The sequence below is a fragment of the Urocitellus parryii genome, chromosome 5, assembly GCF_045843805.1.
Source record: "Urocitellus parryii isolate mUroPar1 chromosome 5, mUroPar1.hap1, whole genome shotgun sequence".
NCBI lineage: Eukaryota > Metazoa > Chordata > Mammalia > Rodentia > Sciuridae > Urocitellus > Urocitellus parryii.
Genome location: NC_135535.1, coordinates 19,838,594 through 19,862,324, shown reverse-complemented (window position 1 = coordinate 19,862,324; position 23,731 = coordinate 19,838,594). Strand labels below are relative to the sequence as shown.

General features: G+C 40.4%; 1 protein-coding gene across 1 annotated transcript in view; it reads left to right on the top strand.

Annotated features, from left to right (window-relative positions):
* The window catches only part of Ano4 (anoctamin 4), a 189,638-nt gene extending 179,316 nt beyond the window's left edge, over nt 1-10,322 (top strand). The window contains exons 25-27 of the mRNA XM_026398251.2: nt 1,767-1,886; nt 7,978-8,083; nt 10,131-10,322. Of these exons, the coding sequence (XP_026254036.2) occupies nt 1,767-1,886; nt 7,978-8,083; nt 10,131-10,322 (418 nt within the window). The remainder of the gene's footprint in view (nt 1-1,766; nt 1,887-7,977; nt 8,084-10,130) is intronic.
* The last annotated feature ends 13,409 nt before the right edge of the window (nt 10,323-23,731 follow it).

Genomic DNA, 23,731 nt, shown 5'->3' with positions numbered 1-23,731 from the left:
ACTACACATCCCTATATTAGGCCCACATTTGATTCTTTGCACCCAGATGGAGTGATGACCACTCATTAAAGACACAATTTCAACATGGGCTTGTGACTGGCTTTACGTGCATATACTTAATATATAGGTTCACAGATACATCCTCTTTACTCTTGGGGATGAAAAATGAAGGATACTGTCCATGGGACAGGTGTTCAATTTAGATTTTGTCAATAATGTTTTTAAAAAGAGTGAGCAACAGACAGAAGCTTTAATCTCAATCAAGCCTCAGGGCTGCTTTGTGAGATAAGAGTGCAGGAGAAGTCAGGAATATTCCATTTCAATGCTGGGCCTGTGTGGGGTCAGTTTCTAAAGCGCCTTTCTCTTCCTACTGCTCAGCTCTTGAGAATGCTCTGCTAGAGTCTGTATTTCATAAAACCCAGCCCCCTCTCTGTGACATCTAATAGCCATCAAGGCACTGATTTATTTTCATGTCAAGCTCTGGGCAGTTCATAGATGAGGGAGCCATCAGTCCGAACAGCTCTTCAAGTCAAAATAGGGGAGGGTGGAGGCATGTCACACACCCACCGACCTTTTGTGTAACCTGTGAGTGACTCGACAGATGGGGCTTTGAGCTCCGGTGGATTTTTATTTCTTTAAGGCCATGATGAAGCCAGTGATTTGTCTCAAGCAAGACAACATGTAGAACTACTCACGTCACCATTTTGGCTTAATGTCAGCAGCTCAGGATAATCATATCAGACATGTTAATGAAGAGAATCAAGACTATGATTTATTCATTCAGTCAGTAATTATTTATGGCCCTCCCGTTAGGTGCAAGAAATAAATAACATGAATAATCACCACTCACATTTATCTTGCTGGAGGCTAAGCACCAGAGCACATGCTGGACATCCATCATTTAATTTAATACTCACAATGACCCTCTGAGGCGGGTGCTTTTGTCTCTGAGAGAAGTTACAAGGGCTGGGAGTGTAACACAGTGGTGGAGCACTTGCCTGGCAAGTGCAAGGCCCTGGGTTCAATCCCCCATGCCTCTGTGCTCTACCCCCAACACACACATCACGTAACTTGCCAAGATTATGTGGCTAGAAAATAGCAGAGCTAAGATTTGACCCTAAAGCCCAAGACTTTAGTATTCTAGCGCACTGCCTCCCAGCACAGAGTGAAAGTCATGTGTGGTTCTCAATGGGGACGTCTTTCCAGAAGGGATGGTGTTTCAACTGACCATTGAAGAATAAGTAAGAAAGGGTGAGGAATTCCAACAGAAAAGAGGCCCGAACACCACCGTGTAGGATGGATTCAGAGTGCAGCATGTCTGGCGCATATGATGCGAGTTCTGGGTGGGAGGGGGACCGTGTTTGCCCTATCATGTTCTAGGTGTTTTGAATGAGTTCCTTCACTTTTAAAGAAGGAATGCATTTGTGTATGTGTTTATCCTCAACCAGAGGGGCTGTGACTCCCATGCGGATTGATGCCCATCATGGGCTCTCTCTTTCACCTATTTTGCTAAAGCATTGGTTGGGGTCATGATGTTCTGTCTGATGATTCTGCGCCAAAGGGATTAGAAAAAAAAAGAAATGACTCCCTCCTGATGCAACATGCCCAGGGCTTTTCAGTAAATCCCAGCCTCAGTTCCTGCGACAAGGTAGGGGTAGCTCAAGGCACTTGCAACTGCGGGGGGACTTCTATGAAGAAAACCTTGAGTGAATTAGAGGTGGAGGCCTGATCAGTGTTCTAATTATAACATTTGTATTCTCTTGCAGGTGCATGGTTGGCTATGTGAATGCCAGCTTGTCTGTGTTTCGGATTTCTGACTTTGAGAACCGGTCTGAGCCTGAATCTGATGGCAGCGAGTTCTCAGGAACTCCTCTCAAGTACTGCAGGTAAGTGTGGAACTCTGAGAGTGGCTCTGCCTGAGCTGGGCTCAGTGTCCCAAGGGGAGATTTGGTTCCCATACCCCTTTCTGGTTAAGCGGGTTTAAAATGGTGGTTCACAGCTTTGACTGTGCATTTATAGATCCCCTGTGGAACTTAAAAAAAAAAAAAAACCACCTCCTGTCAGGGTGCTAACCAAGCCAACTAAAACAGACTCCCAGGAGCTGAAACTCAGATATCAGTAGTGTAAAGCACCCAGGTGCAGTGGAAGTTAGAGAACTTCTGGTTTAAAGGGGAAAACTGATAATATGGTGGTGAAGACTTATGTAGCTGATCCAAGAACAGGTGGTTTGAGTGACAGTTGTTGAGAGCACTTGTCCTGGTTCATTTCTCCCTCTTGTCCGTACTGAAAAACATGACATTTCCAAATGTTCAACAACTCAGATGTATGAGCAGAGTCCCAGCTGGCTGCAGATTCTACCTCAGTAGCCTCTGCAACACAGGTTTACTGTCACTCTGTCTCCCCCTCTAAGAGGAAATCAAGCTGCTCCTCTTGATATTTACCTGTTCAATATTATGTGAACAAGAATTTGTTGAGCACCCACCATATGCCAGGAACTGTTATTTTATTTAATAATCACATCAACCTTCAAAGGTAGGAAGTATTATCCCAGATGAGAAAATCACTTATCAAAAGCTTAATGAATCAAGTTCAAATGCATCTTTTCTCCTACTACTTTGGTTGATGTTATAAGAATTTTGTGGATTTCCCATCATGATATTCTGCGCTTTCCCAGTAGCAAAAACATGAGGACCCTTGGATAGAGGGACTATGTAATGATCCATTTCAACCCCTCATTGACAGCATGGGAAGCAGAGGACCCAGTCATGGTATTTGATTTGTCTAAAAAGACACAAGACTGGAGGTAGAATTCAAGGCTCCTAACTTTCATCATAGTGTTGTTTTTTTTTTTAATAGATTCATTAGCAAAGGGACCACATGCCACTCTGTAACACTCTCCCACGTGCCGCAAAGACCTGGAAAGGACTCTCTGGGAAGAGCTGTAATACCGAGGCTCCAGTGTAGTTCTTTCTGGAGTTAATAAACAATGCCCTTGGATAGGAATTTTCAGCTTTCTGTGAGCCCAAATCAGATGACCCTTCTTTTATAAGTTACCCTCTTAACTACACTCTGAAAAGTGTATTCGCCCGTTCTCTTTCTTTTGCCTACAGTTCTTTTCTCAGTGAAATGGGCAAAGGCATATAAGGTAGATGTTGGGACATACAGAAGCCCAGATTTGTTTACTTAGTCCCAGTCTAAGAAGCTAGACCCTAGAGAGTGGAAACTGGTTTGGCCTAAAAGAACAAGTGACACACTCTATACTCATCATGTAGACAATGGAGACATGAATGTCCAATGACCCTGGGCACGAACAGCTAGCTCCAATAGGACAAGAAATCATAAGAGAAGCCAGGTGGGCCCCATTGCTATGCAGCAACAGCACATAGTCCACCCCTTTAAATACTCATACCACGTCACGGGTGATCCAATGACTGTCAGGTGACACCAGATGACTTCTTTCCTCCTTCTACATGGATGAACAAGTCAAATGAGGAAAAGTGGCTGGAAAATAGTACAGTCCTGCTCCCTGCTGAAGGTTGGTTGGGGAGTAAGCAACCAAGCAACGGTAGTTGATGCCTCCCTGCTTCAATAGATGTTCCATGTGCTCATGAGACCACATACATAGAGTGATTGAGCAAGCAATGCTAGAGGCATACAGGAGTCCAAGTATAAAACGGTTCAAAATAAAACACCAAATAATTTTTGAAGTTAAGAACCTTTCAGTCATTAATAAATAAGATAAAATGGAGAGCCTGTCTCATGTTTTGCTTCCTAACTCATAATTCTTCCTATTTGTCCCACATAATAGCATAAAATACCTTCTAAAAATTAGTAATATGAATGGGATTGTTAATGCTGTTATCATTAATTTAAATTATGGATGTTTTGTTTAGCATTATTTAGTATAAAACTGTACTAAAATAGTATTTTCAGATTTATTCAAAGTTTTTAAATTGAGGGTTATATATATATATGTGTGTGTGTGTGTGTATATATATATATATATATATATATATTCAGACAAATATGTATATATTTATTGATGTGTGTGTGTTAATGATAAAGATGAAATTCAGGAGAGAGGAAGCAGGGAAATGGGATGGAATACAGAGGTGGGTTGGATGTATATATTCCATCATGAAAAATAGAATAGAAACATGAGACTTCTATTTTCAGTCATGAAACAGGTGTACTTGAAACAGCTCTCAGGCTGAAAACTTCTGAACATGTGGAAAACTTCAAAACATGAGACAGGCTCTCCATTTTATCTTATTTATTAAATTTTTAAAATATCTTCTCAAGTACATTAATGACCTAGGAAGAAAAATTGGTATCCTCTAGCCAAAACTAAATGAAGGCAGAACCCAGAGTAGTATGCAGATTGTTGCAGCCAACTTTTACCCAAAGAGTGCCGCAGTCTGGCTGGGCACAAATCACGAGCCACTCAAGAGGAACAAACTTTATTTATGAACTCCACCAGCACACTCCACACACGTTCCCAGGAACTCTCCCGAAAGCCCCGAGGCTCCTCCAGGAACCACCAACCGGAAATCCCTCCTACAGCAACTTCCCCAACCAATGCGAACTCTTCAGGAATCCCCGCGAGAGCTCAACCGGAACTCAACGGGAACTCTGGGAGAACTCAAAAGTCATCATTTTAATGGCTCGATGGCGTCACCTCTCAACCACTACTTCTGGCAAAAATGCCATGCGTCATCCCGACTCCGCTGTGGCCCTCAACAAAAGAGAACTTGTTGCACTGGGTGGACTTGAGTTTTGTTTCAAGGCCTTCCATGGTTCGAGAAGCAGAGAGAAAACATAAGTGACCACTCCATGAGTAAATCTAAACATATACTATATAAACAACTGTACAATATGCACACAGATATCTGTTGTACAGCAGTGAAAAGTTAGCTACATGCATCTTGTAACGTGGTACTGTAAAAAATAAGCCCCAGACAACTATACAGTATAGTGTCCTTTGGTCACGTTCAAAACAAATGAAACTAAACAGTATAATATGCAGACAAATGTATGCATATATACACGCACATACAAATATGTGTTGATCAAAATGAAATTCAGCAGAGGGGAGGCAGAGGAAGGGGATGAAGGAGGAGTATAGAGGTATCTGTAAGTTCCTGGTAGTGTTTTAGTTTGGGGGCTTCATGTTGGATTTATGAGAGTTCTTTATATGATTAAAGTATTAAATAAATCAATATAAAATTAATTAAAAGAGGACCATGAATGAAACAAATTCATGTTGTAAAAATTAACAATTATGATTGGGCCAATCCTTTGTAACTGAGGATCTTAATGATGTATAGAAATGAAAAGGATAAAGATATTGTTGTGGTTATCAGATACATAGAAAATGGGATAAAATTGAGACCTCAAAAGTATATTGCACAACTAGAGATGCCATTGCAGAAAAATGTACACAGTATGATTTCATCTATATAGAGTTCAAGGAGAAAACCCAAGCACTATTTATTTAGGAAAACCTATGTAGGTGGCAAAACTCTAAAAGAAAATCGAGAGGATGGTTGTTACAAAAATTAGAATAGCAGTGACTTCACAGGGTGGCTGGGAATGGGAGCAAAGAATTTATAAACCACTGATCACGTTCTATGTCTTAACTCCGGTGGGGGTCCCAGGAGGTTCACTTTTCACTCTTTCTGATACATATCTACTCTCAATTTCGCAGTTTGAAAATGGGAATGAAGTAACTATACCTGCTGGTGCTAGAAAAATGTTGTTTACAAGCCAGTCATCCATTTCTTAAGAAACAGAGGCAGCTTTAAGAAATGCATCAACTTAAGCTAAAAGGGAATAGTCTGCCTTCCTATATGTAAAAATGAAGCCAAGAACTGAAAAGTCATTTTCTGAAAACAATTCTGAGTCCCTTCAAAAATTTTCTTCCAAACATTAATGCCACTGGACTACCCAATGTCTTTGAAGATTAAAAGAGTATGACTTTGATTTTACTAGCTTTGAAACTCGTCTTCGTGGCTGTTTCTACAGCAGCAGAAGGAAGTGTTTTCTTTGTACAAGTGCCAAAGAACAGGAAACCAGTCATTTTGCAAATACGTAGCACCACATCAAAAGAAGAGAAACAGGGCTGGAGGTGCAGCTTAGTGGTAGAGTGCAAGAGCTTAGCATGCAGGAGGCCCTGGGTTAAGTTCCCAGTGCAACAAACAAAATAAAAGTCCCAGATGGCATCTGCCCATGGCCTTTTTCCAAACTTCTGCCTAATGGAAAAGATCAGTAGAGTCAGAGGTAGGCTTAGGTTGAAGCAGGAACTGAAAGCATTTGCAATAATACTCTGCAAAAGCATATAATAAAAGAATTGTAGTCCAAATTTTTAGAGTAGTGTGTGAGACAGAAAGACTCCAATTTTATATATAGGGAAAACTGATGTATCAAAAAGAATTCTCAGCCATAGTAAGCGCTATTGTATAAAAGCTTAAGTTGTCAATCGAGACAACTCTAGAAACAGTTTAAGATCCTTTCTTTTACGTACTTTTGTCTAATAGTCAGACATATGAATGATAAATGCATATTGCTACTTTACTTCTAGAATATTTACTTGGGCTGTATCTGAAATGCAGATAACTAAAGCAAAGGAATTAACATTTGTTTTCTATACTGCAGAAAACACAATTCCTGGTTATTGACTAGGTGTACCCCACAAAAAATAAATGGAGGGTAGAATAATCCATGCAGACTTTTAGTCCTGAATAAAGAATAAAAAATTTATTCTTCCTAAAATTTCATGCACAGTTATTGGACCTGTGGAGAAACAGATTATATAACCATGTGTTAGAATAGTGTTTTAGATGGTCACGTAATCCTCATCACCAAAAAGAGAACCAGGAATTTGAAGGCTAATAAATTTCTTCTTAATTTCTTCATCACAAGTATCACTCTAATGATAAATAATCATGATACATATTGCTATGTATCCATCCATAGACACTAATACTAATTAAGATGGTAATTGTGATGATGATAATTGTGACAGCTCATAATTTTTTTTCTCCTTGATATGTTTAAAAGATACTCTTCAGAGTACATTATTCTGTATCTTCATATGGAAATCAGCGTTGACTTTGAAATTAGAGACTGTCTCACATGAGAACCCAAATAATCGTAATTTTTTATTGAGATAGGAATTTTGGTATACCTACACAGCAAAACTGTCAAGCAACCAATAATTCCAAATCATTCTAAATTTCTAGAGATAATGTAAGGAATACTGGGTTCAAAATGCATGGAAACTTTATTACATCGACAAGTCACTTTTCAGTTTTCCCATCTATGATAGCCACGATAATGGTGAAGATAAAATAGAGACATGAATTGAAGTTCCTAGAATAGTGCCTGAACCCAAATAGGTGCTCAACAAACATCTGTGGAATTTAATGCTGATTCAAAAGCTACTGGAGGATATTTTAGGAAAGACTCTAGTAGCAAGTGGAAGAATCCAGTGTAAGCTGATTTAAGCACAAAGTGATTTATTGTTTCAGAAAAATCAGAAAGTAGAGAGGGGATATGGGCTTTAGTAACAACTGGATCTCAAAACATGAGTGAGGTCAGTAGGACCCTACCCACCGCTGGTTCCACTTTGTTTTAGTTACTCCATTCTCAAATAGGCTCTCTCTCCCCATACAATGGCCACCAGCAATTCCAGTCTTTTACCTCTGGTGGACTTCGTGATAATCCACATGGTTCTAACAGATGTACTGATGATGAGTCTTACTGATGAAGTCTGGCTCATCTTTGAGTTGAGAGCGGGAGGGGCAAGCCCTGTCCAACCCCATGGATGATTCCCCAGAGGAGAAGAGAGATTATTTTACCAGAAGAAGCTTTTCACACTTTGCTCCAATGAATGAGGACTATCTAGTGGGGCTGGGAGAGATTTGATGGTCAGAAAAATCATACTTTGGAATGTATCCTTCTCTTGTGCATTTATAGATACAGAGACTACCGGGACCCTCCTCATTCACTTGTGCCCTATGGCTACACACTGCAGTTCTGGCACGTGCTAGCAGCCCGATTGGCTTTTATCATTGTGTTTGAGGTAAGTTTTCTCAACCATTTCCATTGTTTTCTTTAACCTAATGAAGTCACTAGAAGCCATCCAAAAGGCTAAGTGATGAGTATTTGCAATGTGACTGTCTACTTCCAAAAGTAGCATCATCATATTATGTTGTATTTTTTTATCTTTTCTTTTTCTTTAATTGAAATATTTGAACTTTCAAAGAAATATTTGCAAGTCCATTACTGATTGGTTGTTAATGGAAAAGTCAGAAATCATTGGTTCTAAATTTAATATTTCAGGACCATGATTCTTAAACTTTAGGAAAAATACAATGTTTCCCACCGCTATTTATAGAGATGCTGGTACTTCATGACTAAGATTTTTTTTTCACTAGCCCTCCATGATGATTCTGTTGCAGGAATTCAAGGAACATAGTTTGGAAGCATTGAAATGAATGAATATTACAAGTGGTACCTCTGATTGTATGTCATCATGGAATTATTTATACTCAAACACACAAATAAGTACTCATTACCTAAGATTCAAAATAGACTTATAAAGTATAATCTTCCTAGCAATTTCTTGTATTATGTGTCAATAAAAATATATCATCTATTTCCTTTCAGTCTTTTAGAATATTGCTATTAAAATAGTTGGCATTCCTGCAACTCTAGTCATAAATGTAAAATTTCTTCATACTTTTGGAGACTATTCCATCGTGGTTATTTTCTCCACTCCACGGAACTAAGAAAAGATAATATTAAGCAGCTTTTTCCTGAAAATTAGCTTCTCGATGGGTCAGTTACTTTTTAAATATTTTGTTTTTTGTTTTTGGTACTGGTGATTAAACCCAGAGCCTCTTTACTACTAAGCCACATCCCCAGCCCTTATTAAAAATGTTTTTTGAGTCAGGGTTTCCCTGAGTTGCTTAGAGCCTTGTTAAGTTGCTGAGGCTAGCCTCAAACTTGTGATCCTTCTGCCTCAGCCTCCCAAGTTGCTGGGATTACAGGTATGTGCCACCACACCCAACTTGAAGATGATATTTTAACCTAACAGTCTTGACAGTTTTTCAGACAAAATAACGAGGGAGCTTCACTCGGTTAGTATTCAACTTTTCAAGAAGAACTTTTCCTTTTCTCTCAACATGCCATTATTAACTGTTTCAAAATACTAGCAGACTGGGGTTATAGCTCAGTGGTGGAGCGCTTTGCCTAACACATGTGAGGTTCCATCCTCAGCACCATATAAAAATAAATCAATAAAGGTATTTTGTCTATCTGCAACTAAAAAATATTGAAAAGATAAATAAAAATACCGGAGACACACAGGAAAGTTTCTTAATTGGCAGAATTGTATGTAATCTATGTGCCAAGTTTATCAAGTTTCAAATAAAATGAAGAATCGTTAGCACAACCATTGAACATGATTTTTGTCGCTAATAAATACTTAAGAACTCTAAAGTCCTTTACATTGTCATCTGGTACTTTATTGGTCTCCAGGATATAGAGGAACAGAAGTCACCATGATTCTAAAGTTACACCTATTTGTATTTCAGATAAAGAATTTGGGGCAGTTTTACCAAAAACTGAAAGGAGCATTTCCCTGGATCTACTGATAATTCTTACGACCAAGTTTCATAAAAAATTTGGCCATCTACAAAGCATTTTTAAATGTTTTCTTATAATTTTCACTGTACCACACATTCTATAGATGAGTGAATGGAGGCTCAAAGCAGTTAAGTGACTTATCAGATAGACAGATGCTCTGAGATAGTGAGAGCTGCCAAGCCAGACCCACTCCTAGGTTTCCTGATTCCAGGGTATAGGATATTCTGGGTCTCCTTTGAACTCTCCAGGGGTGCCTTCCACACCTTCTCCCCTGACTGCTCTTCCTCTTCCCTGGGTGGAGCACTCAGACCCTGTTCAGCTCTCACCCATCCGTTGTCTTTTCTCTGCTGCCTCCCCAGCCCCATCCCACTTCTCACACACCCCACAGGCTCCTTCTCCAGCCAACCCCTGGAGCTCCTTCTGGAGCAGGATGGACCACACACCTGACTCTGTTGTGTTCTCCTCTGTTGTGTTTCTAGCACCTCGTGTTCTGTATAAAGCACCTCATTTCCTATCTGATCCCAGACCTCCCCAAAGATCTGAGGGATCGCATGAGGAGAGAGAAGTACCTGATCCAGGAGATGATGTACGAGGCGGAACTGGAGCGCCTCCAGAAGGAACGAAAGGAGAGGAAGAAAAATGGAAAAGCACATCACAACGAGTGGCCGTGACCAGGTAGGGCAGAGGTGTGCGCCTGGCCAGGAGCCTGGGGGTGGGAGGGGCTGCTTTAAACCCTGAAACAAAGCTCACCACGGTTCCAGTAATAGGGATTAAAATAAGCTCCTTAGAAGCTTCCAAAACCAGTTTGTTCCCTGAATCTGCAACTTGATCTTCCCCTGCTTCTCACCTCCAGATTGCTCTTCTCACCTTCCTGCAGACTCTGGCCTGACAGTCATGGCCTTTATGAGCTGGCCCAGGTGTTCCCTGAGTTAGCCTTCCTCTCCCTCTACTCCAGCCAGGAGGTTCTCTTTAGCATCCAGGGCCACACACCCCGTTTTCTGGTTGAAGTCAGCTTTTCATCTCACCCAGCATGACCTTGCCTCCACCACTCATGCAGTGCTTCCTGATCCTCGGCACCCATACCCTCCAAGAAGTCTTCCCCAGACTGTCAGCCTATTGACATTCCTCCTAAACTCCTCTGCTTATTGCCATCAGTACTACATATATTGAAATACACTGATTTGTATTGTTAATTTATGGACTTTGAATAGTTCTCAACCTCCTTCAACATAATTGTAAGTCATCGAAATCTCTATGGAATATAATCCTTATTCTTCCAACTAGCTAGCGTAATATTAGACTCAGGGCACCTAATAAATGCACTTCGATTAAGGAAGGTAGGAGGGATTAAGGTGAGTACATTGTGAGAAAACTCCATAATGTTCTCACACATCCTACCAAAAGGTTCTGAAACTTCCTCCCTGACCTTGGATAAGTCCATTTCTCTAGACCTCAGTGTCCTCAGTGATGAGATATTTACAGCAGCTCTCTGTTCTGATACTCCATGAGCTAGTATTATTACAGAATTTCTTTTGTTTCCTTGCCTTTCCATTCTCTCTCCTTCATGTGATTGAAAAATGATTTTTAAGGCATTTTCCAAATTTGGCCTCCAAAGGAAAAACAACACACATAGGGGAACATTATGTTCTTTACTTTCCTTGTAGGCGAAGATGTAGGAGATAACCTGCTCAGGCATTTGTGGTTAAGTTAATAAATGTGTATCAACCCAGTTCCATGTTAATTGTCCAAAAGGTTATTATGAGTTGAATAATGAGGATGGACTTGGAGAAAATAGCCTAGACCCAAGCCCACGGGAATCAAAGTGGTACCTAGATGTTGAATACTCAAGTCCAAACTACACTCTGGCTTCATTCACTCAAGGCAAGAAAGGTTTTGCTAGCCATAATTTAGCATATCTGCTATATGGCTATGTGACTTTAGGAAGATTGTGAACATCTCTGAGCCTGCCTATTGAGCAGAATTAATATGCAGCTCAAATAAAGTCTATAGAATACCAGCCAGGATTTGTATTGTTGTTAAGCATCATGTTGTGGTCTGCCAGAGTCTATGTCTGGCTTTTCCTTTCTCTTTTTGTGTGATTTTGCATAGAACATTCATATGGATTCAGCTTCCACATTTTCAAAAGTTAAGAAGTTGGACTAGACAATACTTTAGGAGACATTCTTGCTTTAACCTTCTGGGATTCTGTGATGTGCTCCAAGCCTTTTGCCATTTACCCATTCTGATCACCTCTTTTCTTGATCTGGTCATTTTTTTTTGGAGGAGAAAGGTCAACTCTATGCGGATGGCTTTGGGTTGGGTGGGAGACAAACATTACCAAAGAGAATTGCTCCTGAGAGCTCTGGTGGCCAGAGACCAAGGTGTAATTGAGTGGCATTATCCACACCTTGATGCTATGCTGGCTGGCAACCAAAATCACTGCAATTCCTTCTGGCCTCACCCCTACCGGCTGCTTTCCTCCCACAGGGACCATTGTTCATTTTTTTTCTTGAAAGCATCGTGCCTGTCACCATTCCCAAGACAGTTGCCATGTTGCTTCACTTGTGCTCTCTGACTCAATCTGCTCCTCTGTAAAGCAGGCATCGTAATATTGGTGCCATACCTGACTCAGTTTGGGGTCACAAATTCCTTGAATGCCTTCTCAGGACAAAGCATTGCACATCATGGGAAGCCATGGGGCACAGCAGATCTTGATGCCTTCTTTTCCCCTTTCCAGGTTATCCTTCATTTCCAGGCCAAGGACCTGAATTTTGTTTACTTCTCCCAGCTGTGCAAAAGCACATTCAAGTGAATGACTAAAAATGCAACCGCAGCGCATGTTGCAGACCCCGGCAGCCGCAGGGAGGCTGGGCGCCCAGTGAGGATGGGTGATGGAGTCCCGCTGCTGTGAGATCACGTTGCAGTCCAGCACACAATTGCTATCTATCCATAGACAATTCTCGACCAAGCAAGCATGCACGTCACGGGCAGTTACATTCTCAAGTTTTTAAAACCAAGGGGAACTTGTATACTGGGCCTGTTTTTCAGCCTGTTTGCTACCTTTTTTGCATTCGATTCCATGTGGATTTTACAGACACTGGGCTAAAAAGGGTATTCGGACACCGGGACACACATTCCTTGGATATCATCATGTGGCCCTAATTCCCTGTCACCAAATGACACAGACAAGACCCTGTTTACAACTTTTTTTCTTTCTTTTTTTTAATTTCAGATCTTTCTGAGGAGATTATTAAATATGACATATCTATAGCTATGTGTATGGCCATAGATGTATTTCTGTGTGTACATATGTATAGTCATATATTCCTACATATGTACATACAAATACAGAGATATATAAAGTACATAGAAATTCCTTACTTGTAAATAGCCAAAACGTACTGACATGAATGATGAGTTTTCACATTTAAATAGTCATCAACATGAAGCCATGTTTAATGCTTGTATAATGTGATGCAATAAAATTTAAAATAAATTTATGCACATGGAATATTTTCAGCTGGCTGTCCTGAAATTCTGTTGTATTTTCTTCTCATAGACTAAGGGCATCATAGCAGAGTGTGACCTTCAATGTGAGGTCTATCAAACCCGCAACGCTCTTGAGAAATTACTTCACCCTCCAGAGAAGCTATATTATTTTCTTTGTCACCTTTTCCATCTATCTTCTTGGGATATCAAACAGATTAATTAGAAATCACTATGAAGAGCTTGAAAACGCAGTTTGTGGATATTAGAATATAATAATTGATAGTTACTTTTGTGACCCTGCCTACTAGCACGTTCTAACTTATTCTAGGAAGGAGCTGCCTATTTGGGGAGGAGGAAATATATTGTAATTACTGTCTTCTTCAGGAACTACAGAATCTATCTTGTTAAAAGTGTTTAAAATTTATTTTTATTTTATGTTTTTGAGCTATACAACATGATATTTTGATATATATCACATAGTGAAAAGATTACTACAGTCAAACAAATTTGCAGTTCCATCACATTAATATATGTATGTTGCTTTAACAAAATAACTGAAACTGGGTACTTTATAAAGAAAAGAAATTTGTTTAGCTCATAGTTTGGGGGCTGAAAATTCAAGATTGGGTATTTTTGTTTGTTTGTTTGTTTGTTTTTTGTCCTCTAGTGAAGGAAACTCAGGTTGCAACCTGACATGGCAGAGAAATAAAAAGGGAAACAGCCATGTACAGAAGAAGGTGAGCTCTTATGCTGACACAGGAAACCAGAGAGATTCAGGAGTCAGGCTTGCTCTTTTGATTATGACCCACTATGACAAGAACTACCTGGGATCCCATGAGAACTACATTGATCTTTTCCAGTGACCCACCTCTCTCGCCAGGCCCTACTTCTTAAGGGTTCCACCTGCCTCAACACTGACAACTGGAAACAAGCTTTCAGCACATGAAACTTTGAGGGACGCACAGTCAAACCAGAGCAACTATCTTCCTTAGTTACTTCTGTGTGTGTGTGACCTTAACTACACACCAGTTGGGAAAGATGAGAGTGCCCCCATTACAATGTCCACTAACACTGTCCCACCTTAACTGTGGACTCACCTGAGCTGACTCCCAAGGATCCCATCCCTTGAGATGGGAATCATTGGCCAGAGTGGCTTTGGGTAGGCTTGAAGTTCAACCGTTTCTTACTTTCATCTCTCTGCACTCCCTCGGACCTGATGTTCCAGAGAGTGAAATACTAGGCAGGGAAGGGCCCAAAAGAAGGACATGTACTTTATGGACACTGAAAGACAAGAGGTTATTCACAGGGTTTTCTTTTCAGTCATCGGGTAAAATATTTCTTCCTCAGCCCTGGGAAATAAATACAATGAGAAGCTCCAAAAGACAACTTGTATTCCTGACTCAGCACTGCGACTTTTGACTGCTGTGCCTAACGCCCCACCCCATGTCCATGGCCGGGGGTCCTAGGATTTGATACATCCACATCTGCTCTCCTGCTCCCCAGTGCAATGGAGGAATTATGAGCACCTCCTGGTGTTTAGTGGGCCATAAACTTTCAGAAGTAGGTATAGGACCTTTCAAGGCACTGGAAAAATAGGTGAATGTTTATTAAGTATTCCCTTTTACCTGGTCTGAGCACAAACTAAAGCATAAACTGAACTCTAAGGCAAGAAATATCTTGTGCCTGTGGAATTCCACCTTTGTTATTCAAAGTGCCTCAGGCAATCAATTCCTGATCTGTATCTAGCATACAATTCTTTTCTTTCCTTCTTTTATCTCTTCCTCCCACCTTTCCTTCATTTCTTTTCTTTCTTCATTTCTTCCCATTATCCCACTGAGTGCACTTATCCATCTTTCCTGTTTGTGGTACAAGGAACATGTAACAAATATCTTTAAATGCTGTTAGGTATTGGGGTGAGAAAGACAAAGCAGGTTATAGAGGTTCTAATCTCTGAGAAACTTCATAAGAAATAAAATGTTTGTAGGACATATTTTATGAGGCATGAATTTCAATACATATATGGAGTGCACTGATCAAATAACAGTGACTAATGTTTACGTCTCCTCATCATTACTCTGTTTAGAGTCTTCAAGCTCTTCTAATTATTTATAAAATATATAATACATTATTGTGAACTACCATACTCTAAATCAGATATGTATAATTATTACATGTTAATAAAAAATTTTCTTTAAATGTTGGAGATGGGGATATAAACTACCCTGATTTGATGATTACACACTCTACATATATCAAATTATCACACTGTACCCCATAAATTGTACAAATTTATTTCTAAATTTAAAAAATCTTTATTGGATGAATGCATGCAAAAACAATATAGCCAGCAAAATATTTCTGATTAACTTTTTTCTCTATCTTGATGGTGGAACATTTTAAAAATAAGGCATAAATGAGTATATACCATAGTTTGAGAAGGTGTTGAATGAATCTCAAGAGTCTTCCTAAGAATATAAGAAATAACCTAATTCAGTTTTATAATTTTCAGTAAATCAGCTCTTTGCATTCTTCCAAAAAATTAGTGATTCTAGAAATAAAGTTGTGTAAGTCGTTAGCAAAGAGGGTTAAATCTTTGTGTCAAAATTTTATGTTAGCTGATATTTTTAATGGAAACTTCCTAGAGAGGTACCGTACACTTTCTAGGTTTCTGAAACAAAGGAAATATAATTATTCATGCTTTAATGATTAAATGTCATCACCATAAAATTCCAATTTTTCAGTAAGTATGTTAAGTCCTGTCCACGGGGCTCTTCCTCCCCAAAAGGAGACTTCCTATTGCACCCTGTGGCCCACTCTCCACTTTTCCCTGTGCACCATTCCTAGTGCATGCATGCCTAATCTTACATCCACAGGTAGCTTGGAAGTGATGGAGATCCAGAAACCCACCTTCACCTTCCCCACTGCCTAATAGAATGTAATGCCTATTGTCAAGTTTTCAGTGCTTCTTAAAATAAATGCATCTAAATGGGAGACACACTTTTGCTTATAGCATGCAACCAATTTAAACTCACTTTCCTATAAATATCTATCTCAAAATGAAAGAACCAAGTGTAAGGACTCAACTTCATACAATCTGTTGCCCTAGGGAAGGAGTTAAAGTGACTGTGATCATGTGTCATATATGTTGGTTATGATCTTCCCAAAAGGAGATTCAGTTCTCAAGATTGCCCATTGACAGAATTTAGACACCAGTTGAATAATATTTTCAACCAAAAATTAAGTAAGTTTTGCTCAACAATATTTTAATTACATGAGTGGCTTCAATTTAGATCCCATTAATCTCCTGGTTTCGTGGAGAAAGCAGTTTTGGGTGGGATTCTATGCATAGCTGCACTCTGCATGCACAGACATTAGCCCTTGAGGAGGGAATCTTCAGCTTTTATTCAGACTTCACTAATTAAGAAGTTGTGGTCATTTTGATGAGTTGAGGTTCAATATGCAAAATATTGCTAAAAAGAAGAAGAAGAAATATCCTAACCATTTTTATGAAATCATTTATATCTAGTTTATTTTCTAATAGTAAACTAAGTTTGTTTTTCCTACTAATTATTATTATCTTCTAGTCACGTCGTTCTCAAACACCAGCATTCATTAGAATCATCTGAGCCCCAACATCAATTTTTCTAATTCAGGGTGTCTCTAGTGGGTCTGGGAGTTTCGAATTCTAGCATGTACCCAAGTAGCATTGGTTCTATTGGATGGGGACCACGCTGTTAACCATTTACTCAACTAATGTTTTATGATCAGAAACTAAATTACTTTAATGTGTTCTATAATTCAAGCTAAACTTAATCTGTTATATTTATGTAATATTTAGAGACTATTACTGGAAAGGTAGGTGAAAAGTAGGTGAGCAGAAATTCCCAAGTATGATTTTAGTTACAGTAGCAACTATCAACTGATCATATCATTCAATACAAAGTGCTGTGACTAGGTTTCCTAGCCAGTTTTCTCTAGCCATTCTTCAATGGCTTCTTATTTCCATAACCTCTAAAATCTTTAACATGATACTCCACAGTCTGCTCACTGCCCATATTACTGTTCACCTCTTAGGACTCTTTTATAAATACTCTTGTCATGCACCTCTCTGCCTTCCAGATCTTCAAACATGCCATTACCTCCACCTAAACTACTCCTTTCTTCCCTCTGCTTAGCTAATGTCTATTCATCTTTCAGATCTCATCTTCTACTTCTGCTGGTCAGGATGGTGTTCTGTGAATGGGTCAGGTTCTTTAATGGTACATTGCTATCACTCATTTTTCAATGCTTAACTCGTGTGGTACACATGCTACAACACTCTAGTTGTGATACTCATCACATGTTACTGTAATTACTCAGTTTTTGCCTATCTATCTTCTTATTAGATTTTAAACCCTGATGGTAGAAACTGGGTCTCTTGTTTATTACAATATTACTGATACTATTGGTTATGGATGGTTGGGGGACACAGCTAACTGCTTGGGAACAGGTTTTCCTAATAAGACATCTCAATATTATATACATCTAGCCACTAGCACTGAAACCTCAGGTGTCCCTATGGAAGCAGATTCTTTATATCACTAAGCCTTATCACATGGCCAAAAGCAGGCATTTGGGTTCACAGTGAGTACCCTCTGTGGCATCAGCACTATTCCAGCTACTGGAGAAACTACTAAACAGAACTTGCAAAAATCTTGCCCTACTTATTGCTTTTATTTTACTGGAGGACAATATGTAATAAATGATAATTATTCAATAACAACAGCAACTGCTATAGCTTCCATCTGGAAAAAATCTACCTATTAAAGATTTGTTCTTCAGCTTGGTACTCTTGGAAGGTGGTGGAGCTGTTAAGAGGTGGGGCCACTTTGATAATGGGAAGGCCAAACAAGATGGCAGCTAAGATCCTCTGGTGATTGTCTTCCCCATGGGAACACAAAGTTGACCAGCTACTGACATACCAAGTTACCTTCACAAGAGCTAAGGGAAACAGATGTGTGAAACTCTGGAAAAATTACAATGAAGATATTTACCGTCAAGTTCAGAGAGTGATAGAAGTCAGAGGTTTTCAGGGATTCCACAAGATGGCCAAATAGAGGTAGCCAGCACTCAACTGCTCGTCCTCCAAGAAGAAAGCAACAGGTGTGTAGTTGTATATTAAGGTGAGTGACCTTGGGGGAATGTTGGAATTCAATGGCAGAAAAGTGGAAACCTTGTAAAATCCAGACGTATATCCCAGTACCTGCTGCCCCACCCTGGCTCCACAGAGGGCAGGGGGGATATCCCCCCCACTGCAGAGGTAACAGTGAGAGTCCCAGAAAACTCTATCAGACAGACACTGGCAATCCTAGATACAAGAAAGTTTCATGGCCCTGCAGGCTCAAAAGCCTAAATAGATGAGTCCTGAAATCTTAGAGTGTTCTGGCTTCAGAAAAGAAATGCATCTCCCAGAAAACTGCCAGGGTACTATAGCCTGAGTTTGAACAACTCCTGAAATCAGAGACCCCTGCATATTCCATATCTGGGACCCCACTGCATTGGTGGGCAGTTGCCTCGTGAGCCAGACTGAGGAGCGACTCTGACACAAACCTAAAGTATGGGGAAGGGGGATTGCAACATGGAGGGGAACAGAGAATCCGGGAGCCTGCCCGGGGAGACCTGGGGGCTGGTTATCTGTGGTTTCCCATGGGTGCCAGGACTGAGAGCAGTCCCCACCACCCATCTCCCAGCATGGTGCACAGACACCCATCACTAACAAGGCAGAGGAAAAATATGAGGTTCCTTCCAGAGGCCTGCTGAGGAGTCCCCCAAAATATCGCTCTGGCTCTTGTTGTAGCCAGAGATCCAGAAACGCTGCCCAGTACTAGCCTCATCCTGCTCTCACTTGCTCTGGCAAGCACCTCAACTGAAACGAATTTTACCCGGCTCCAGCTACAACCCATCTGTGCTCAAGTCCTGGTGGTCACTGAAACTGAAAGAATCCGGGGAGAAAAGCCCCCTGCCAATGCGTTATCCCCAGGTGTGCACAGCTAAGGTAGTCTGAGGTCCCATTTCTGGGTGACCATGCTCAAAATAGCAGCAGAGAAATAACACAACTTTTGCTTCCACTGCATCTATGCAGGGCTCCTGCATTGGTCACCCCACACTTTGATCATGCACTGATGGCTGCACTGAATGTGAGGGCCACAAAAGAGTGCTGTGGTTCCCCCTCCACCCATTCCCTGTGAAACTGGACCCTCACAGTGTTTAATCAGCAGACAAGTGCTTCAGGCCTCTCACTCCTACTGGAACAGCCAGTACCCGAGTACCACTCAAGTAAAGAGCCAACATCAGTAATGCCCGAGGAAACACCCATCACCCAACAGGGGCTGCCATGCCCTTTGTGGGAGTACCCACACAGGGCGTGCCCCACACACTCTGCTGTCTACACCACACCTGCCAGAACTGCCAGAGTGTCCCGACTCTTGCACAATTCACAGAAACAGTGGGTCTCTCCAGCTCTGTTTTAGTCAGCTTTTTTTCAACTGCTGTGACTAAATGACCCGAGCAGCACAACTGTAGAAAAGGGGGCTCGTGATTTCAGAGGTCTCAGTCCAGCAGGCTTCATTCTTCAGGACTGAAGGTGAGGTTGAGCATCATGGCAGAAGAGTGTGGCAGAGGGAACCGGGTCACGTGATGATCAGGAAACAGACTCCACTCTTCAGATATAAAATACATACCCCATAACTGAGTCCCCAATGAGCCACTTCCTCTAGCCACATCCCACCTGCCTCCAGTTACCACTCAGTTAATCCCATCAGGGATTAATTCACCAATTGTGCTAATGTTATAACCCAATCATTTCTTCTCCAAACCTTCTTGCATTGTCTCAAACATGAGCTTTTGGGGGACACCTCACATCCAAACTATAACAGGCTCCAATATGGTATGCACTGTGCCCAAACTCTCTAACCACAGCCAAAGAAGCTACAGGAAGATTAAATTGCAGTACCTGGATGGATATAACATTACATAGCAAACCAATACCCCAAGGCCATCCCATCAAAATGCAGAGATATCCATTCTATGAGAACAAATCTCAACACAGGAACACAAGAAATGTGAAAAAGCAATATGACACCTCATAAAGAGTACAACTTTCTCATAATATTGCAAAGATATCAAAGTGTATTAAATGTCTGACAAAGAATTCAAGGGAACATTTTTATTTACCTTTATTTGTTCTTTTTAAGCATACATGATGGTAGAGTGTATTTTTATATATTATACATAACTAATTCTAATTAGGATCTCATTTTGTGGTTATTCATAATGTGGAGTTTCACTGGTTGTGTATTCATATATGAACATAGGAAAGATATGTCCAATTAATTATACTGTCTTGTCTATTTTCATCTCTCTTCCCTTCCCTTCCTTCCCTTTTGTCTAATCCAATGGACTTTTATTATTCTCTCCCCCTACCTTATTTTGTGTTAGTATCCACATATCAGAGAGAACATTAGACCTTTGGTTTTGGGGGATGGGCTTATTTCACTTAGCATGATACTCTCCAGTTCTATTCATTTACCTGCAAATGTGATAATTTCATTCTTCTTTATGGCTAAGTAATATTTCATTTTCTTTATCCATTCATCAGCTGGCAGTCTGAAGGGCAGGGAAACAGCCCAATGAACATCACTGCTTGTCATGATCGTTCAGCTAAAATTTGGGGGCAAACAGAGGTGAGGCAAAGAACCTCACCCCCCCCCCCCCGTGGTACAAAGACCTCTCCACAGGTGTGGCTGTATACTGGACTGGTAGTCAATGACGGGTAAGATCCAATTACAATGGTACCAACCTAAGACAGGAAGCTGACGCCCTGAGGTCAGCTCATCCGAAGACGGGTAAGGACCATATGTAGTATTGGACAACCTAAGGCAGGCACGGTCCCCAAGCCACATGCTTGTTGTTTAAACAGAGAGGGGGAGATGTTGAGAGCCACAGCCAAAGGGGCCCCAGCAAACTTCCAGCTGCCAGCTGATGATTGGCTCACAGCGGCCCCAGCAACATCTAGCTGATTGGCTCCTCCATGGAGCTGCTCATAGGGGGACTTCCTTGGCTCCGCCCACGAAACCCAGCCAATCGGCTTCAAGAGCAGGAGGATTGTGGGAGGTGGAGAGGTTTGTGTGGGTGAGAGGCTTGTGGGAAGCCTGTGGTGGCAGTTGGGCTATGAAGATTTTTTCCTGAGGAGCCGTTTTGTTTGGCGTTTGTAGTTCTAAAAATAAAGTTAGTTTCTTTTGACAAGTGGCTCCTGAATTGTGCCCAGACAATTCAATCTTCCTGTAGCTTCTTTGGCTGTGGTTAGAGAGTTTGGGCACAGTGCATACCATATTGGAGTTTGTTATAGTTTGGATGTGAGGTGTCCCCCAAAAGCTCATGTTTGAGACAATGCAAGAAGGTTTGGAGAAGAAATGATCGGATTATAACATTACCACAATTGGTCATCTGTTAAAGGGCATCTAGGTTAGTTTCATAACTTAGCTATTGTGAGTTGAGCTGCTATAAACATTGATTTGGCTGTGTCACTGTAGCTGATTTGGTGCCAATACCTTGCCATCAAAAGAATGATTTTTAAAAGTTCAATGAAGCTGGGCATGGTGGTGCATTCCTGTAATCCCAGTGACTCATGAGGCTGAGGCAGGAAGATGGCAAGTTCAAGGCCAGCCTGGGAAATTTAGAGAGACCCTGTCTCTAAATAAAAAATAAAAAGGGCTGGGGATGTAGTTCAGTGGTAGAAGACCTCTGGGTTCAATTCTCAGTGGTCAATGAAATCCAAGAGAATACAGATAAACTGCTAAATGGTTAGGAAGACAATGCAGGTATGGATAAGAAATTTAGCCAAGAGATAGATATTCTGATAAAGAACCAATCATAAATCTTAGAGATGAAGAGCTCAATAAGTGAGAAAAAAAATCAATTGATTCAACAACAACGAGGTCAAATGGAAGAAAGAATATCAGAGGTTTGAAAACACATCTTCCAAAATATCACATTCATACAGAAACAAGAAAACAATACAGAATGAAGAAAGCATGTAAGATTCTTAGGACACTATTTTAATTAGTTTTTGCATCAATGTGACCAAAATACCCAACCAGAATGGCTTAGAGGAGGAAAAGTTTGTTAGAAGTTCACGGATTCAAAGGTCTCAGAGTCCATGGACAGCTGACTTCATTGCTCTGGGTCCAAAGTGTGGAAGGACATCATGCAGGAAGGGCCTGCTCAGCTCATGGCAGGGTTAGGAAGCAGAGAGAGGAGGAGAGACTGTGGATTAATGGGTCACAGGGAAGATGCACTCTTCCAGGGCATGACCCCACTGACTCACCTCCCTGAGCTATGTCCCATCTACCTACAGTTACTGACCACTCATTCAAACTAAAATGGCCTGATGAGATTACAGCTGTCAAAATCCAATCATTTTACCTCTGTACATTCCTGCATTAACAAAGAGGGACACCTGACATCCAAACCATAATAGACTTCATTAAAAAAAAAATCAAACACCTGTATCATTAACATACCCAAAAGGGAAAAAATAAAGATAAGGACAAAGAACCTATTCAATAAAATAATAGTGGGAAACTTTCCTAATCTTGGGAAAGTCATGAACACTCAGGTACAAGAAATCTATAGAACTCAATAGACATGACCAAAAAGATACTGCAACACATTATAGTCAACTGTCAAAAGCATAGGACAAAGAAAGAATTTTAAAATCTGCCAGAGAAAAGTGCCAAGTCACATTTAAAGACAACCACATAAGACTAACAGATACCTCTGCAGGATCCCTACTGGTCAGGAGGGCATGGAAAGATGCATTTCAAACCCTGAACGAAATTTCTGCCAACCAAGATCACTATATCCAGCAAGGCAGAAATAAAGATCTTCCAAGATGAGCAAAAACTAAGGAAATTCATGACCAGGCATACAAAAGACCCCAAAAGGAGTTCTACACTCAGTTGTATAGGAAAGACAACTACCACCAGGATAGCATGTGAAAATGTAAATCCCAACAGAACTAGAAAAAAATCAATCCTAAAATTCATATGGAAGCACAAAAGATCCTGAGTAGCCAAACCAATCTTGAGCAAAAAGAGCAAAACTGGGAGTGTCACAATTTCAAGACACACGACAAAACCACAATAACAAAACAGCACAGTATTAGCATAAAAATGGACATTAACACTAATGGAACAGAATAGAGAACCCATAAATAAAATCACATAACTAAAACCAACTGATTCTTGAAAACACTGTCAAAAACACAAATTGGGAAAAAAAGAGTCTCTTTAACAAATGGTGCTGAAAAAACTAGATACCTTTATGCAGAGATTGAAATTTGATTCCTATCTCTCACTCTGTACAAAAATAAACTCAAACTGGATCAAATGTAACTGGATTTAATGTAACTCTAAAACTTCTATAGGGAAGCATAGAGAGAACACTTCAAAAGATAGGAACCAGCAACACTTCTATGGATAAAGACCCCAAAAGCACAGGAAACAAAAGCAAAATGAATTAACATCAAATTTTAAAACTTCTTCAAAGGAAA